Source organism: Narcine bancroftii, chromosome 3 (assembly GCF_036971445.1).
Source record: "Narcine bancroftii isolate sNarBan1 chromosome 3, sNarBan1.hap1, whole genome shotgun sequence".
Lineage (NCBI taxonomy): Eukaryota > Metazoa > Chordata > Chondrichthyes > Torpediniformes > Narcinidae > Narcine > Narcine bancroftii.
The window spans coordinates 88,664,872-88,684,159 of record NC_091471.1 but is presented as its reverse complement, the minus strand read 5'-3'; the positions used below and the strand labels follow the sequence as shown (position 1 = coordinate 88,684,159).

General features: G+C 44.8%; 1 protein-coding gene across 1 annotated transcript in view; it reads right to left on the bottom strand.

Annotated features, from left to right (window-relative positions):
• cwc27 (CWC27 spliceosome associated cyclophilin) overlaps positions 1-19,288 on the bottom strand; it is a 235,233-nt gene that overhangs the window by 197,311 nt on the left and 18,634 nt on the right. Inside the window, exons 2-4 of the mRNA XM_069924501.1 lie at positions 16,339-16,435; positions 3,093-3,205; positions 2,044-2,187 (exon numbers count right to left, since the gene is read on the bottom strand). Of these exons, the coding sequence (XP_069780602.1) occupies positions 2,044-2,187; positions 3,093-3,205; positions 16,339-16,435 (354 nt within the window). The remainder of the gene's footprint in view (positions 1-2,043; positions 2,188-3,092; positions 3,206-16,338; positions 16,436-19,288) is intronic.

Sequence of the window (19,288 nt, the reverse complement as noted above, 5' to 3'; positions counted from 1 at the left end):
AGAGACAGGGTCTGATCAGGAACACTTAACATGAATTTGTGTGTGGAAGGTCATGTTTGACCAATCTTGTTGAATTTTCTGAAGAGGTGACTAGGAATGTTGATGAGGGTAGAGCAGAGGATGTTGTCTAGATGGACTTCAGTTCAGATAAGGTTCCATATGAAAGGTTAGTTAAGAAGGTTCAGTCGTTACGTATTAATTTTGAGATAGTCAAATGGATTCAACAGTGGTTGGAATGGAGACACCCGAGAGTCACAGTGGATAACTTTTTGTCAGGCTGGAGGCCGGTGACAAGTGGTGTGCCTCAGGGATCTGCATTGGGTCCATTGCTATTTGTCATATACATTAATGATCTGGATGATGGGGTGGTAAATTGGATTAGTAAATATGCAGATGATACTAAAATAGGTGGAATTGTGGATAATGAAGAAGGTTTTCAAAGATTGCAGAGGGATTTGGACTGCTTAGAAGAGTGGGCTGAAAGATGGCAGATGGAGTTTAATGCTGAGAAGTGTGAAGTGCTTCATTTGGGTAGGAAAAATCAAAACAGGACATACACGGTAAATGGGAGGGCAGTGGGGAATGCAGAGGAGCAGAAGGATCTAGGAATAACAGTGCATCACTCCCTGAAGGTACAATCTCATGTGGATAGGGTGGTGAAGAAGGCTTTTAGTATCCTGGCCTTTATAAATCAATGCATAGAATAGAGGAGCTGGGAAGTAATGTTGTGACTGTACAAGGCAACGGTGAGGCCAAATTTAGATGACTGTGTGCAGTTCTGGTCACCAAATTATAGGAAGGATATCAACAAGGTAGAGAGAATACAGAGAAGATTTATGAAAATGTTACCCACGTCTCAGCATCTAAATGACAAAGAAATATTGAGCAAATTAGGTCTTTATTCTTTGGAGTGTAGAAGGTTGAAAGGGGATTTGATAGAGGTATTTAAGATTATGAAAGGGATAGATACAGTTGAGTTGATGTGGATAGGATTTTTCCATTGAGAGTAGGAGCGATTGAAACAAGAGGTCATAAGTTAAGAATTAAGGGGCAAAGGTTTAAGGGGAACATCTTTACCCAGAGAGTGGTGGCTGTGTGGAATGAGCTTCTGGGAGAAGTAGTGGCGGCAGGATCCATTTTGTCATTTAAGGAAAAAAGTGGACAGGTATATGGATGGGAGAGGAATGGAGGGTGATGGGCAGGGTTCAGGTCGGTGGAACTAGAGGAGAGTACTTAGATCAATGTGGACTAGAAGGGCTAAAATGGCCTGTTTCCGTGGTGTAAATGTTATATGATTAAAAGAATTCTTTCCACATAGCTCAAATAGTCCACGTAAAAATCAGAAATGGCTATTGAAATGTGGGTGGGAATTCAGCAAGAACACACTCTTACTTTCAACTAAAAATAATTTAAAAGAAATAGGGAATACCCCCCCCCCCCACCCCGGATAATAAAAAGCCAATCCTTTCTTGTTGACCTGATATGGACTTCCAAAATGCAGATTGGATAAATGGTAACAATCCTCAGCTGACAGAAAGGAAAAAAAGAGCAAAAAAGTACTTTGGGAACAATTTATTTCTCTTTAAATAAACAATGACACTGTTGAGCAGGAATAGGAAGAGTTTCCCCTCACCCCCAGCTTTGGAAGACTCTCAGCCAAAATCAGGAACTACTTTTACTGAAGTAAAAACTTCAGGAAAGACTAGATCATAAGTAAATGAATGTGAAAGCCAACAACAAATTCCATGAAAGCATATTTCACTTCAGTGGCCAGGACAGCGCTGACTCATAAGACATGAACAGACCAAACAGCACAAGGTGTTCAAATAAACAGAATAAGAGGGCAATGTTGACTTAACAAATTTTATAGAAATGTTTAAATTATAAATTGTCACTAAAAATTGCAACACAGAAAACAGGGTAATTTATAAATTGTATGTACAGTGCAAGTGTATGCTTGCTTTTCGGGTAGAAGTTTGCGACCCTTGCACTTGAACATGCTATTGAACAAATTGCAAAATGTCTTTATCTTCATACACTGACCTTTCCAAAGATGGTATGCTTGTTATTAAGTTCCTCTGCAGGACCTAGTGTAAAGAAAAATTGGCTGCCGTTATCGTGAGGTCCAGCATTTGCCATTGCAACCAATCCTCTTCTGTTAAAACGTAAACGAGAATGAAATTCATCCTGAAATAAAATAATAATCAAAAAGGTCAAATTTCATAAAATGCTGATTTCAAGCACAGGAAATGTTTACAAATATTCAAAATAATTCCATCTGCTCGACTTAAAAATGTCAATTGCCTGTAATGCAAATGTTATATATGCAAAGATCCAAACTGCAAAGCACAAAAAATGGACATCTAGAGAGAAAAAAAAAATCAGACATTCCCATTCCCTCACCGACTTAAGATAAATATACAGGACAATGTGCTGCCTGCATCACAAAGACAAAACAATGTATAGACATGAGGGAGAAAATGACGGTTTGCACTTGGTGGTATTGTATTGATTCTATTTCTCTGACTTTCCCCCTTTTACTGAAACGCAGCAAAATAAATATAGTCATTGAACATTGAATTGGAGGAAAAATACCTAATATTCTGTCTGGGCACTCTCCAGCTTTCCATTTAACCCCTTCCCCCTCTCTTTCTTTCACTATCCAGCAGTTTCCTTTCCTCGAGCTCCCCACCCCTTTTCCTCTTGATTCAGACAGCTATCCTCATTCCCTATAACTTCACAGCCTTTTTCTCTTCTACCTTTCCACTCATATCCACCTCTGACCTCTTACCAGTTACCCTTTACTCCTCTCCCTGCTCTTTCCTCCCCCCACCTTTTATTTAGGCCTGCATACCTTTTGCTCATACCTTGACAAAAGACTTGGGTTCAAAACATTGGTTACCTTTTATTTCCTGTAGGTTCTGCATGACCTGCTGAGTTTCTCCAGCATGTTTGTGTATTGAATTACCCTTGTGATGCCTCTACAATAGGACATTATGTATATTCATATCAATAGCAAGCATGTGCTAGCAATATGACTTTTTGCCAGGGATTACTCAAAATCTTAAAGAAACAAATAAAGGAAAATTCACCTTAAATGGCTTCCCATATATTGACTCACCACCTGTTCCACTTCGAGTAGGATCTCCTCCTTGAACAATAAAACCAGGTACAACCCTGTGAAATATTGTGTTATCATAATAACCTAAATGGAATAAACAAAAATGCATCATCAGAAAAACATTATAAATTAACAATCTTCAGTAAATTATAATAATTCATTTTAAAAATAAAATTAACTAAGTCAGAGTCCATTGACTGGTTTAATGTTAATCCTAATAAGCCTCAAAGCTTGCAAAAATAAGTACAGTAATTATTGGATGCACTCCTGCCACACAGCTCTTGATCCTGTTCTCCATGTGGCACTTGAATTTTTGTCAAGAGTTTTGTTTCTTCCTATATCCCAAATATGGAATGATAGCTTAATTAGTGATAGCTTTAGTGCAGATTAATGAACAAAAAAAGAGAATTGTTGGGCATGTAAGAGAGAATGAGTTGCAGGGCTCCAAGGAAAGGAGGGGAAGGCAAATAGTGGGAATTATTCTGTTGAAAGCTGGGATGGACACAATGGCCAAAGGGTCATCTTGTGTGTGAGAATAAGTTGGCAAATTCAAAGATAAATTCCAATAAGCATATGTACATCTTTCTCAGGAATGTGAACCCATTATTTAATTCGGAAAAAAAGCTGCATGAAAGGTGGTCTGTGCACACATATTTTTGGGTCTCCTGAGGTGCAGTTAAAATTACATGGACAAAAAGATTAGACTGTAGCGGTGGCTACATTGCTAACTGAAGGATCACACAAATAGACGGGTTGAGATCAGTGAGCAAAAACTGATTTATTGCAGGCTGTCTGGCTGGTCTTATACTTCCAGCCTGGACCTGGCTGAGAACTGCACTGGGGGCAGGGGTGGGGGGGGGGGGCCCCGACGCCACCGGGCTGTCATGTGGGCCCCCAAACATGGGCTTCTGAGTCTGGTGCCAAGGTCAGGAGGAAACCCCCGACAGCATCATTTTGGCTGGCTGCCCAGCCACGTGTGTGACAAGTGGGGCTGGTTCACCTGCCTAATGGCGTACCGCCACACAGCCTCCCCCACCCAAGAACAGGTGCCAATGTCCTTTTTTGCTGGGCAGCCTCACTTCTTGGTTGGGCCACAAATACTGGTTCGGTGGGGTCGAGGCAGGCTGGTTTTAACCTGTCCATCATAAACAGTTCCCTCTTACCACCGATGTCCAGTGTGAAAGTGGATCCTGAACGCTGGACGACTTTGTACGGCCCTTCGTATGATCTTTGTAGAGGTGCTGTGGACGTAAGAGGCCCATGTGTCGTTTCTGTGCAGTGGTGGAGGTGTGAAGGAGTCCAATTGGGTCCGGAGGCAGGGAAGTAGACCGTGTGGTGACTGCTGGGGGTTCTGAGGTGCGTTGACGAACTCACCGGGTAGGGCTAGAGGTGCACCGTAAACCAGCTCGGCTGATGACGCCTGTAGATCTTCTTTGGGTGTTGAGCGGATGCCCAGGAGCACCCAAGGCAGCTCATCCACCCAGTAGGGGCTGGTGAGGTGAGCCATAAGTGCCAACTTAAGGTGGTGGTCCAATCGCTCGACTAGCCCATTGGCCTGTGGGTGATAGGCCGTGGTGTGATGTAGCTCAATCCCCAGCCTGTTGGCGAGCTGTGCCCAGAGCACAGAGGTGAACTGGGCGCCCCGATCACTCGTGAGGTGGTTCAGGACACCAAACCGGGCAACCCAACCATTCAAAAGCACTCGGGAGCAGGAGTCCGTGAAGGCATCAGGCATCGGGATCGCCTTGGGCCAACGAGTGGTGCAGTCTACCACTGTGAAAAGGTAACAGTTACCTCGGGAAACGGGTAAGGGTCTGACGATGTCCACATGTATGTGGCTGAACCGCTCCCAGATGTGTTTGAAATCTTGTACGGGCACTCTACCTTGGAAAGCTGGCAATGGGTGCAGATTCTGGCCCAGTCCACAATCTGCTTCCGAAGCCTGTTCCAGACGAAACGTTCTGCCACCATACGGACTGTGGACCTGATGGAAGGTGGGAAGGGTCATGGATATGGTGGAAGACTTGCCTGCGCCACTGCTGATGAACCACTGGTTGCAGGGTGCCAATGGAGACATCGCACAGGACGGTGCCCTCACCGTGCAGAGTCGGGAGGTCCTGGAACCACAGGCCCGTGATGGCAGCCCTGAAGGCCTGCGTCTCCTGGTCCCAGGTGAGCTGGTCAAAGTCGAGGCTGGGTGTCAGCGCACAAATGGCCAGTCATGAGAGTGCATCGGCGACCATGTTGTCTTTCCCCGCCTTGTGCCGAATGTTGGTGGTGAACTCCGACATGAAGGAGAGGTGACGCTGTTGGTGGGCCAACAAGCTTGCCATAGCGAGCGCCTAAGTGAGGGGGTTTGTGGTCGGTAAAAATGGTGAAAGGCCTCCCCTCCAAGAAATAGTGGAAATAACGCACCGCCAGGTACATGCCCAGCAACTCATGATCAAAAGTGCTATACTTGCGTTCTGGTGGGCGAAGAAGTCGGCTAAAGAATGCCAATGGTTTCCACTGTTTGTTCACCTGCTGATCCAGGACGGCGCAGACGGCTGTGGCAGAGGCATCGACAGAGAGCGCCATATGCAAGTTAGTGCGTGGGTGGACAAGCAGGGTAGCCTTCACGAGGGCATCTTTCATGGCTTCGAATGCTGGCCTCTGGAGCACAAGCGAGTATCTTGTCTTTGGCCGTGATGAGGGCGAAGAGTGGTTGCATGATGCGTGCAGTGCCTGATATGAAGTGGTTATAGAAACTGACCATACCCGCAAACTCCTGTAGCCCTCTGAGGTTGTCCGGGCGTGGGAACTCCCTGATTGCAGCGACCTTCGTAGCGGCAGGTGTGGCTCCTTCAGCCGTGGTGGTATGGCCCAGGAACTGCATGGACTCTTTCCCGAACTGGCACTTGGCCGGATAGATTGTTAGGCCGAAGTCGGCCAGTCGGGAGAAGAAGGTGCGCAGGTGAGACTTGGTTGTACCCGGTCTCTACTGGTGACGAGGATGTCATCCAGGTAAATGAATACGAAATTCAAATCCCTGCCCACTGTGTCCATAAGGTGCTGGAAGGTCTGGGCGGCATTCTTGAGCTCGAATGGCATGTGTAGGAACTCGAACAAGCCGAAGGGGGTGATGATGGCCGTTTTGGGTATGTCCTCGGGGTGCACCGGGATTTGGTGATACCCCCGCACCAGGTCGACCTTGGAGAATACCCTCGTGCCATGCAGGTTGGCCATAAAGTTCTGGATGTGAGGGATCGGGTAACGGTCAGGTACTGTCGCATCGTTAAGTCATCGATAATCTCCGCAGGGGCGCCAGCCACTGGAGGCTTTCGGGACCAGGTGGAATGTTGAGGCCCAAGGACTGTCGGAGCGTCAAATGATCCCCAGCTCCTGCAGATGCGAGAACTCTTCCTTCGCTATCTGGAGCTTATCCGGCGGGAGCCGGCGTGCCTTGGCGTGGACCGGTGGGGCCTTGGGTGGGGATGTAATGAAACACCCTGTGGCTTGGTGAGGCAGTGGAGAACTGCGACTTGAGGAGGGACGGGAACTCGTCCAGGATACGCAGAAACTCGTCCTTGGGCATGCTGTCCATGGACATCCGCAGCTGCTCTGTGCGGGAGGCATTGAGGTGAAAGGATTGGAAGGTACGGGCATCCACCAGTCACCTACCTCGAATGTTGACCAGAAGTCCGTGGGCAGGGAGGAAGTTGACACCCAGGATGGCAGTCGAAAGGGACGAAATGGTGAACTTCCACGAGAACTTCCGCTGGTCGATCTGGAAGTGGACAGTCTTGTCTCCATATGCTTGGACCTCCGTCGAATTGGCTGCACGGAGGGGAGGTTCTCGAGGCCGGTTCCGGGACTCGATGGCTGGGATGACGCTGATCTGGGCCCAGGTGTCGACGAGGAAGTGTCAGTCACTGACTGAATCCCGCAGGTAGAGAAGGCTGTGTTCTTGGCCAGCGGCCACAGCCATTAACAGCGGCCAGCCTACTCGTTTCCCTGAAATGAGCAGGGCTGACGACACTTCTGAGCCTTGGCTCCCCAACACTGGTGGAAGAAGCAGAGGCCTGAAGTGGATAACCGCAGCACTAGAGGAAGGCTTGGCGAGGTCATGCCCGTGACTCGTAACCTGCTGGACTGCTGAGCCCTCCGGGAATCATTCAAGTCATAGCTCCTGAGCCTTTTGAGCGACCTTCCTAGGGTCGACGAACCTCTTCTGGGAAAGTAACGGCCGGATGTCTTCAGGCAGATGGTCGAGGAAGATACGCTCGAAGAGTGGACAGTTGGTGTGATCGCCCATGAGCGTGAGCATCTCATCCATCAACTCGATTGGAGTTCTGTCCCCCAAGGCATTGAGGCACAGCATCTGAGCAGCACACTGGTGCCTGGAGAGGCCGAGGGAGCCGGTGAGCACCGGCTTGATGGTCCCGTACTTATCTTCCACGGGTGGGTGCTGAACGAGGTGCAGCACTCGCTTGGTGGTGGCCTGGTCCAGGGTGGCGACCACATGGTAAAACTTGGTCGAATCCGATGAAATCTGGCAGAGGTGAAACTGAGCCTCTGCATGGCTGAACCAGGTCTCCGGCTCCTGAACCCAGAAGTCAGGAAGCTTGATGGCTATAGGGTTGATCAAAGGGTCATTCATGTTGGGTTCAAAGACGTTTAAACCTGTCGGGGTCACCAATTGTAGCGGTGGCTACACTGCTAACTGAAGGATCGCACAACCAGACGGGTGAAGTTCAGTGAGCAAAAACTGATTTATTGCAGGTTGCCTGACTAGTCTTATACTCTCAGCCGGGATCTGGCTGAGAACCGCCCGCACTGGAGGCTCCGACGTCACCGGTGTGTCACGTGGGTCCCCAAGCACAGGCTTCTGAGCCTGGTGCTGAGGTCGGGAGGAAACCCCCGATGGTGCCATTTTGGCCGGCTTCCCCGCCACGTGTGTGACAAGCCTAATTGTACGCCTGCCTAATGGCGTACCACCACAAGACAATAAACAATATAATCCACATGTTCATATGATCACACTATCAAGATTTAATTGCTGCAGATAAGCACATGCCAAGGTCAATTAGAAGATAATTACTTCCTTTTGGATTGGCAACTGGTAGTGTAATCCTATTATACAATTTTTTTTTGCGTTAAGAGTTACTAGCAAATATGGTATCTGAAATATGTGAGGATAAAATGGTTTTTTTTAAGAAGCAATACAACAGCTTTTCTGCAAAATTTCTGCACTTAAGGATGCAATGAACTATGAGAAAATGTGAAATTGTCCATTTGGCAGGAAATTTTTTTTAAAATGATGAGAAATGGCAGAACTCCGAGATGCAGAAAAAGGATTTTTCTAGTGAATGCTTGGAAACCTAACAGCAAGATATAATTGATTATTGTAAGGAAAACTGATTGCAAAATGAGTTAATTATACTTCCATTTATATGGCAAGAGCAAGTAAAGAGTGAGAGTCCCAAGACTGCTATCTGCCAAGTGCTAGTGTTAAGGGCATCTCTTCCAAACTGAGGTGACAGGGATAGAATCTAGTTATCTTTGTCCACATAGGCACTGATGGCATAGGCAGGACTAGGAAGAAGGTTCTACTGAGGGATTATGAGGAAGTCAAAGTAAAATCATCATCTCTACATTATTAAATTAGGTATGTGTGAGGTGTTGCATTTTGGTAGGTTAAACCAAGACTGGACTTAAAACAGTAAATGGCAGGGTCCTACAGGTTTTGTATAAATATGAGACCAAGCGGTACAGGTACATAGTTCCTTGAAAGTAGCAGCACAGGTAGACAGGTTAGTAGAGATGGCACTTGGCATATTTGGATTTTTCTCTCTGAAGCGTTGGAGGCTGAAGGGTGACCATATAGAGGTATATACAGTGAAGAGGAGCGAAGGTACATTGTCATATTTGGAGATATCATAGGAAAAGTTTATAGAGGGAACCTGTAGGTATGGTTTATTTAGATTTCCAAAATGCATTTGACAAGGTAATAGAGGAAGTATGTTAGCATGGATGGAAAACTAGCTGTCACATAGAAAACAAACAGTTGGAGGGATGCAACTAGTGGAGTATCCCGGGGATGCATTCCTAGCCCACAATTGTTTACAATGTGATGACCCACTTTCCAGCAAGGGAACCGGCTCCTAAATGGCAGATGTGCTGTGAAAAATGAAGGAAATTGACCTGCATCCAACACAGGTTTTTAACTTGGCTAATGATATCATTTCCTGTCCATGTGATGTATATAACCCCAGCATGCAAGTCTGGAGGTGTCAGTCTTGCACTAGACTCTACAGTATGTACATCAACTCACCATGTACAGTGATTCCACAATGTATACAATGATGTCTATAGTAGCTCAGTACCGAATATTCCACGACACTGGTGATCCCAATGGTCCAAATATCATTTGGACCCCAACATGGAAATGTTTTCTTTGTTGCATGCTGTAGCCCTGAAACTGCCAATGTTTTAGACCACAACCACGTGTATGGTTTGATCAAGCAGAAGCCCAATTCCAGTTGAAGGCAGATAACATGTACTACTATGTTGTAATTGCCCTGGATCAAGAGATGGCATGCTGAGTTTATACTTTTCTGCAACAGCCTCTGGAGGACAGTGAATATATGGCGCTCAAGAGCCCACTCATCCATACCTTTAGCCTCTCACGACATGAGTGAGCGGCCCGTTTACTTCACTTGTATGGCTTGGGAGATAGTTCATGAACGAAATGCTGGCACTAGCGGAAGGGCATATTCAAGCAGGATTTCTTGGAGCAGTTGCCAGAAGATATCCGCATGCCGCTGGCTGATGAGAATTTCACTGACCAATGGAGAGTCATGGCCCATGCTGACATTCTATGGTGGGCTCAGCAAGAAAGCATTGCATCTGTAGAGTAGGTCATCAGATCCCGCTCACAGCAACAGGACTGTGCAATTCCAACATTAGACCGGAAGCAGGGTCAAACAAATCTGTTATCAGACTGCTAGTTGGCCAGGAGACAATAGGACAAAGACAGCACCCATTTTATGGTGTTTCTACCATAAACGATGGGGCACAGAAACTTGCCGCTGCCCATCTTCCTGCACATTTCAGGGAAACACCGGAGCCAGCTGTCACTAATGGGTGCAGCGGCTGTCCATCAAGACAGCCTTTTATATGTCTGGGATAAACATTCCGGCCAGTTTTCTTGGTGGATACAGGGGCTGAGATTAGTGTGCTTCCCCCTCCTTCGGGGCATGACACAAGTAAAAGAAAATCCGGGGCATAATTGAACGTCGCAAACTGGAGGACTATCCAGGCATTTGCCAAGCGTAGGATACTACTTCAGTTTGGCGAAACTAAATTTACATGGACATTCATATTGGCCGCGGTCACACAACCACTACAGGGAGCTGATTTTTCTCACAGCACATGGCCTGCTGATTTATCTAGAGGGACGAAGACTCATTCATACTGACACTTTCCAGACCTTCGCCCAAGCTGCCAGCCCTGCATTTAGACTCCGTTATTCTTTCGGAGAATGAATATGCCAGGTTCTTGGCAGAATTCCCCGCAATTCACCTTGGCGATGCCAAAACATGGGGTGAAACACTACATATCAACCGAGGGCCACCGCTCCATGCCCAAGCTTGCAGGCTCCCCACGGATAAACTTTGTCTGGCCAAAGAGGAGTTTGAAAGGATGGAGGACATGAGTATTGTACATTGGTCCAACAGCTCCTGGGCCTCCCTATTCCAAATGGTACCAAAGGCCGCAGCCGGATGGAGGCCCTGCCATGATTAACACAGGTTGAACGAGATTACCGCACTGGATCGCTACCCAGTACCACATTTACAGGACTTTGCGTACAACCTGCAGAGAGCCCGCATCTTTTCCAAGGTGGACCTGGCCTGGGGGTAGCATCAGATCCTGGTCCACCTGGATGACATTCCAAAACATGGCTATTATTACACCCTTTGGTCTTTTTGAATTCAGAAGGATGAATTTGGGTTCAAGAATGCCACGCAGACTTTCCAATGTTTAATGGCAGAGTGGGACGAGATCTCAACTTTACCTTCATACTTATCACTAGCCGCAGTCATCAGGAACATCTGTCCCACTTGTGCAAGCTTTTCACTCATTTGAAGGAGTTTGGACTGACCATCAACCAAGCCAAGTGTCAATCTGGGTTAGTGACCATCGTCTTTCTGGGTCATAGAATCAACAAACATGGAGCAAAGCCACTACCAGTAAAGGTCGCGCCGATCCAGGCATTCGCTAAGCCCAGCCCAGTTAAAGGCCTCCAGGAGTTCGTTGGAATGATGAACTTTTATCACCAGTTTCTGCCATTAGTTGCTCACATCATGTGCCCCCTCTTCGCCCTGGTGTCAGGCAAGGGATGTCAATTAGGTCGAAGAATTGTCAACATCATTCAAGAATGTCAAGGAAACACTGGCTAATGCTGTACTGCTGGTCCACCCTAACAATGAATGTGTCCAGTATGGCAGTAGGAGGGGGTGCTTGAACAGTAAATCGATGGGCATTGGAAACCATTGAGTTTCTTTAGCAAGCGCCTAAGACCACCAGAACTCAGGTACAGTGCTTTTGATCAAGAATTGCTGGCACTGTACCTAGCTATCAGAGATTTCAGGTACTTTCTAGAAGGCAGGCATTTCATGGCTTTTACAAACCACAAGCCACTTACATTTGCCTTCATTGAGGTATCAGATCCATGGTCAGCTTGTCAACAAAGACATTTATCATACATTTCTGAGTTCATGATGGCCATCGAACACATCTCAGGAACGGCTAACCAAGTGGCAGATGCGCTGTCTCACCTAGCCATACAATCTGTGCAGACCTTAGCCCAAGGTGTGGACTACGTTGAGCTCAGGAAGAAATTCCATGTTACGGAACAGGAGACTCGAACCTGAAGCTGGAAGAAATTCCGGTAGGCCTGGGGGAGCTCAAACTCCTGTATGACTTATCTACAGGTCATCCTCGCCCAATTATTCCAGTGGCCTGGAGGCAGCAGGTATTTGACACGGTACACGGGTTGGCACATCTATTGATCAGAATGACTGTCTAGACAGTAGCCATCAGATTTGTGTGGCATGGCCTTGAAAACAGGTCAGCAATTGGATGAAGATGCACTCGTTGTCAGACATCCAAAGTCCAGCAACACACAAAAGCCCCACTACAATCTTTTGAGCCAACATATTGGAGGTTTGACCAAGTACATGTGAATGTTATAGGCCCCTGCTGATGTTATGTGCTTCCCGTTTTATTCTCACTATGTGAATCGGGCCACGCGATGGCCAGAGGCGGTTCTACCAGCAGACAGGATTACTGACACCTGCACCAGGGCCCTCATTTCCACCTGGATAGCATGTTTTGGTCTGATAGCGCACATCACATCTGACAGGGTTGCCCAATTCACGTCAAGCTTGTGGTCAACAATGGCCACCCTGCTTGGAGGTCACAATCCAATGAACTAGTAGAAAGGTTCCACAGGCATTTGAAATCAGCCCTTATGGAGTATCTGCAGGGTCCTAACTGGATTGACAAATTGCCATGGATAATCTTGGGCATACGAACAGCACCCAAGACGATATAGGTGCTTCATTGGCAGAGCTGGTCTATGGCGCACCCCTGATGGCTCCAAAGAATTTGTGTCACATTCACAAGGACGGGAGACGTCCGCAGCAGTCCTAAGCATGCTCTGCGAGAACCGCAGTTCTTTAGCACCTATACCAAAATCTCAACATGGTCAGGCCAGGTCCTATATACCCCAGAACTTGCAGGACTGCAAGTATGTTCTCATACAGAAAGAAGCACCTGGAGCATCACTCCAGCATTCGCATGAGGGTCCCTTCGAGGTACTGAGACGCAATGGTTTGATGTACATTTTGGACCTCACAGGTAAAGAGGAAGCTTTTGAAATAGCCCGCCTCAAACCTGCCCATCCAGATCTGGACGGACCAGTCGTGGTCCGTGGTCGCAGAGAGGAATGCCGCCCAAACAATAAAAGATACAGATTCTGGGGGGGTCTGCAGCAGGATTGCCAGTTCTTGGGGACAGGGTCATGTGGCGACCCACAAACCAGCAACCAAACCGGATCCCAAAATGGAGGATGTGCTGTGGAAAATGCAGAAAATTGACCTGCATCCAATGGGTTTTTATCTGGGCTAATGACATCATTGATTGCACTGATTGCATCATTCCTGTCCATGTGACAGAAGCCTGGCAGTGTCAGTCTTGCACTAGACTCCACATCATGTACATCAACTCAACAACGTGTACAGTGATGTCTAAAGTAGCTCAGTATAGAATGCTTTGCTAAAACCATTTACATTACTGACCTAGAGAAAACAATCAAATGCAAGGGATCAAAGATTGCTGATTAAAGGAAAATAGGTGGAAGAGCACAGTGTGATAAGGACTTTGTGGTTCTGCATTGAGATATACCTAAACTAGATGAAAACCTGCAAATAGACTTTAATGAGGAAAAGTGTGAGATCATGCGGTAAATCTGAAATCCTAATAAAGAGAAAAAAAGTGATTATAGTGGAACCCCATTATAACAAGATAGTTTGGTTATATTAAAAAAAAATCGCATCGTGAAAAAAAAGCAGGTTGCGCTAAATCAGAGTTTCAATAAATCGTTGCAGTTGCTATTAAATACAAATTAATTTTTAGTAAACCGACTGTTCCCACTGCTCACTGCAGCCCCGAGTCCCTGTACTCACTTCTGGTGGCACGACATCGGAGTCCAATGACTCATCGTGTTATATCCAAATTTGCAATAAATTGGGTCACATCTAAATTCTATTTAGATTCTAAATGAAGAGGACCTACAAATTAAGTGAGGTACCACAGAGGTACCAAAGTGTTCTGATGCACAAATCACATAAAGCTGACAGAAAATTCAACAAACAATTGAGACAGCAAATAACATGATTGTACTGTTAACTTCGTCCGTGAAGCCAAGCCAAGAAGAAGAACTGTTAAGAGGCAAGACAGTTTGAGTCTTTCTTCCTTAGTTTAGAAGAATGAGGGTGACCTTGTTCAATCACACAAGATCCTTCAGTAATTTGACAAGATGTGGAGATACTCTAACTAGAGAAAAAGAATCCAAGAACAACTGGTCATTTACAACTGAAGTGTGTAGAAATTCCTTCTCTCAGAGTAGTGAATCTCAAGAATACTCTGACCCAAATGGCAATGTAGTCAGGTCATTCTCAACCTATTTTTGACTAAGGCCCCTAGGACTCTGCTCAAAGTTTATGGGCCCTGTTCCCTGTGAAGCAGTGAAGTTTAGTTGGTTTCTTCTTTCTCTCCTACCAACTCCATAAAAACATAAGAAATATTTTATGATTTCAGTCCGCAGCCTCTCTTAAATATACTATGGCCCCATCTTGGGGGAGGGGGGCATGGAGGGGAGTCTGTATGGCTCATGTTGAGAATGGCTAATGGAGGCCATTAGATATAATTAAGGTAAAGACTGATAAATATTTGCAAGATCAAGGAATTGGAAGGAACTGACACAGGAATTGAGACCACCATAGATCAGCCATGATCATATGGAAAGGCAAAACAAGTCTGAAAGACCTGGCGGCTTACTCCTCATGAGATCAATCTATTTAAGGATGTATGATTTCCCTTATCTTTGCCCCTTGCCTGCATACTAGATTTTTTATAATTAAACCTCAATCTTGCACCTTTGAACTTTTCTATCTTCCCAGCCTCACTCAGTTATATAATTCATATTCTGTTAACTACCCCTTTGGGCTGTTCTGCAGTCTCAATCATGGTGAGGGTAACTCTGACCATTATCCCAAACATCTACATTTCCCATTCGAACTGTCAGGATGTATCACTGCATGGGACAGGGACCACCCACCACCATTATAAAATGCAGAGTTGTGAATGCACTTTGACCATCACAAAAATGCCCCCAGCCCTCCATCTGCACGCTCCTCTGAATCAAATAAGCAGCAACACAGAGAGTGGCAGGTGTCTGGAACGGGCTGCCAAGAGTAGTGATGGAAGCGAATATAAGGGTAGCATTTTAGAGGCTACAAGATAGACAAATGAATATGAAGGGAATACATCATAGGCAAGCAGTGGAATTTTAGTTTAACTTGGTGTTATATGTGGATTGTGGAGGAACATGTGGCCTCTCTGTCTAGAATATTGTGGATTACAGAGTCACATGACCTCCCTGGCTGAAACTTATTCAGAAGTCACATCACCTGCCAATCAAGGTTGGACTCCACCCACCTATTAGTGCACACCTGACCATTGGCTCATTTAAATGACTCCGGGTCATCATTGGCCAGATGCCCAGCTCAGAACAGTATAAAACATTGATGCCCACCACATTTCTTTCTCTCTGCCCCCTGGTCCAAGTCCAGAAATTGCTCTACACCAGGTCACTACTGTGGATATCGCTTGAGGAGTTGTGAGTAAAGTGTGCCCTACACTAGATCAGTGCTTGCAGAATGCTGCACCCCCGTTGGTACAGGGAATTGCTAAGTGTATTTGAAAGGCCGTCTGTGAAGTGAGTACACGTGCAGGAGCGTGTAGAAGATAGGTGGCCACTGGTATCAGAGTCCAACCTGGGTCTAATGTGAATGACCACATAGTTGTTTAGAACATGTAGTAATTAGTATCACTTGACAATTTCCCCTGCTTGTTTCCCGTGTGTTCTACAAAGTTACCTTTGATTGTAACTCTTGTGTCCAGACTCAATCCTCCAAACACAACATTTAGTCATCACATTCAACACAGAAAACTCCATGTCTCCCTGGAGAGCTGCCCTTTGCCTAGCCGCACAAGGCAATGGGACCAGACAACATACCCAGTCAGGTACTGAAGGACTGGGCAGACTAACGGACAGAGGTCATCACAGAGATCTTCAAGATGTCAATTCAGCAGTCCATTGTCCCCACAGGTTTTAAGCTAGCTACCATTATTCCTTTTGCTATTTTCCTTTAACATCATTCTAAATTTAAAAGCCACAAAACTACATTATAGTAGTGTTAACAGAAATTATTTCAGTAACTATTTTATCAATCTGATAAACTCAACATCTTTTCATAAATTGTATTAATTTTAAAATTATTCCTTGGAACTATTTATATATAAGATTATATATATTGTTGTTCCAATATAGAAAATAGTAAGGAAAACAAGACAATTGTATTATAAACAATGCAATCTTTGAAATATACCTTCCAAGCAGAGTTGAATAAAGTTTCTACATGCTTTTGGTGCCTCTTTTGACCATAATTCTATATCAATGTCACCTGCAGTGGTCTTCAAAAGGACCTGAAAATTAAAATATCACAATGAGGAATAAAGTCAGAGCTATATGTGTATCGATGTAATATCCTAGAAAGTCACATCATTGTTTAATAATATTACTCATTACAATATTAGTATTACAATAATTTGTGCATCAAAATCCTATTCTCACTTATTCAACACATCAGTCATAATTTTGAGATTCAAGTCGTGACAATGAATACAAGCTGGGAGTACAGACAGAAGTAAAATTTGAGAGAACCTGTAAGACACAATAGCACAGGGAAGTGAAGCTATCTTGATGAAAAAAAAAATGATTTAAATCCCAATAAATAAAGAAATAAGTGGGGGGGAAAAACCCATAATCTTGGATCTGGGTTGGGATGGACAGTGGCTCTTCAAGCTTAAACACTCAACTAGCATTTTAACTAAGTTGAACGCACTATCAGACAGCAGAGGATGGGATCTTCCAAAAAAAACAAAGGATAGAATTGGAATATATTAGAGGAAAGGAAGTTGATGAGGAAACTGTCAGCCCTTAATGCAGGAGACAAGGAGCTAACCACTTATTCAAAAGAAAATATTGCAATAGTTCTCAAAGCCAGCACTCCTTGATTTAACTCCAGATGTTCCACAAATACCTCATTTTTCATTCCACTTAACACACAAAATAGCTTACAGCGCTTAAGAGAGGATATTCTTGATTTGGAGAGAAGGGAAAGATCACTTTGTTGGGGCAGTTGTCTAGGCCCCTCAGTCAAGGGGAACTTGAACCATAACGGCCTCAAGCATATAACGGGTTTTACGTAGGGTCTGTCACTGCTGATGACCCACCAGACGTTGCACTTGGTCCAGAGGCGCCTGTGCAGGCCAGCCAGTCGAGAGCAGGGGCAGATTCGGATCACGTGAGGGATGCAGACAAAGGACAACACAGGTTGGGGTTTAAGCAGTTTAGACTGTAATAGAGTCATACCTAATAAACTAAGGATATCAGCTTAACCTCATTTGTTCTTTGCTCCATCATGAGATTATAGTAATCTCATAGTACAGAAGAACATATAGAGGGAAATTTAAGACAGCTGTAAGAATAAGACTGTACTATGACTGGGAGACTTCCCGAACATTGATTGGGGCACCCATTGTACAAAGGGCTTCAACAGAGTGAAATTTGTTAAGTGTGACAAAGAGTGCTTCCTGAATCAATATATTGAGGACCCCATTAGAGGGGCCACAAAACTGGACCTCCTCTTAGGGAACAAGTAACCGATATGACAGTGAGGGAGCACTTTGGATCCAATATTAGTTTTAAAATAATTATGCAGAGAGATGGGACTGTTCTGCAAGTTAAAGTTCTAAATTGGGGCAAGACTGACTTTGGAGTGATTACGCAGGAATTTGCAGAAGTCGATTGGGAGAGGGGACACCTGGAAAGTGGGATGCTTTGAAAGGAGATACAGCAAGAGTTCTGACATTGCACGTTCCCAATAGGGTGAAGGGCAAGGCTGGAAAGTTTAAGAACCCCTGGTTGATGAGGTATATTGAGGATCTGGTCAGGAAAAGAGAGGCAGACATTAAATTTAAGTCTGGATCAAGTGAATTCCTTAGGAAGTGTAGGAATATGCTTAAGAGGGAGTTCAGGAGGAAAAAAGATACGAGGTGGAGCTGGTGAGCAGGATAAAGGAGAATCCCAAGATTCTACTTGTATATTAAGAGTAAAAATGGTGGCTAGGGAGAGAATTGGTCCCATGAAATATTAACAAGGCCACCTTTGGATGGGATTTTGAATGAATATTCTATCAGTCTTTACTGTGGAAATAATGGAAGCCATGGAACTGGAGGAAACAAGTGGCAAGATGCTGAACCACATTAATTTGCAGTGAGTTCCTACCAGCCTTTGAGAGTATTAAAATGGACAAACCCCCAGAGCCTGACAAAGTGCATCCTTGCACCTTGTGTGATGCTAAAAAGAAAATTGTAGAGGCCCTTGCTGAAATACTTGTATCATATTTGGCCTTGGGTGAAGTGCTGGAAAACTGAAAATTGGCTAATATTGTGACAATATTTAAAAAGGACAGTAAGTACAAGTCAGGATGGAGGGCATTCTAAAGGACAAGACTGATCAGTATTTGAATCATTGTGAACTGATTGGAGGTAGTCAGCGTAAATTTGTGCATGGCAGATAGTTTTAAAAAAAATATAGTCAAGTTATTATTATGATTGCACAAGTACAACCTGGATGAAAAAGTTTTCAATGCAAAACATGAAGATAACACAGCCAAACGTAACATCCATGCAGACAAACAATACATATGTAGGACAAGTATTCATAAGTACAAATAAATAAATAAATGTTGTTTTGTGACTATAAAAGTCTCAGATGGTTAGTGAAATCAGTTCCTTTGGTTGTTTAGTATTCTCACTGCCTGTGGGAAGAATCCATTTCTCAACCTGGTGTTACTGGTTTTGATATTCCTGAATCTGTCTTGATGGGAGTAGCTGAAAGATGCTGTGTGCGGGGTGGTAGGGCCCCTCAATGATTTTGCGTGCCCCCTTTTGATAATGAGAGAGCAGTCGTCATCGGAATTGTCTGAGTCAAAGTGAAAAGGCTTTATCTCAAGGGACTTCTGCAAGTAGGAGCTGAGGTGGTGGTGCAGGAGTCAAAATAAATAAGGGCTCCCCTATTCGAGGAATGAAAAGGATACAGCGGGTAAGCACAGCTAAGGGCAGGTTTATATTTATCTTATACAGGTGCTCCTCAACTTACAATGGGGTTATGTTCCATCAAATGCAACGTAAATCGAAAAAATCTTATCGAGAAAGGATACTGCACCTACCATTTTTATAATTAATTTTTAATACTTTTATTCCACACTGAAA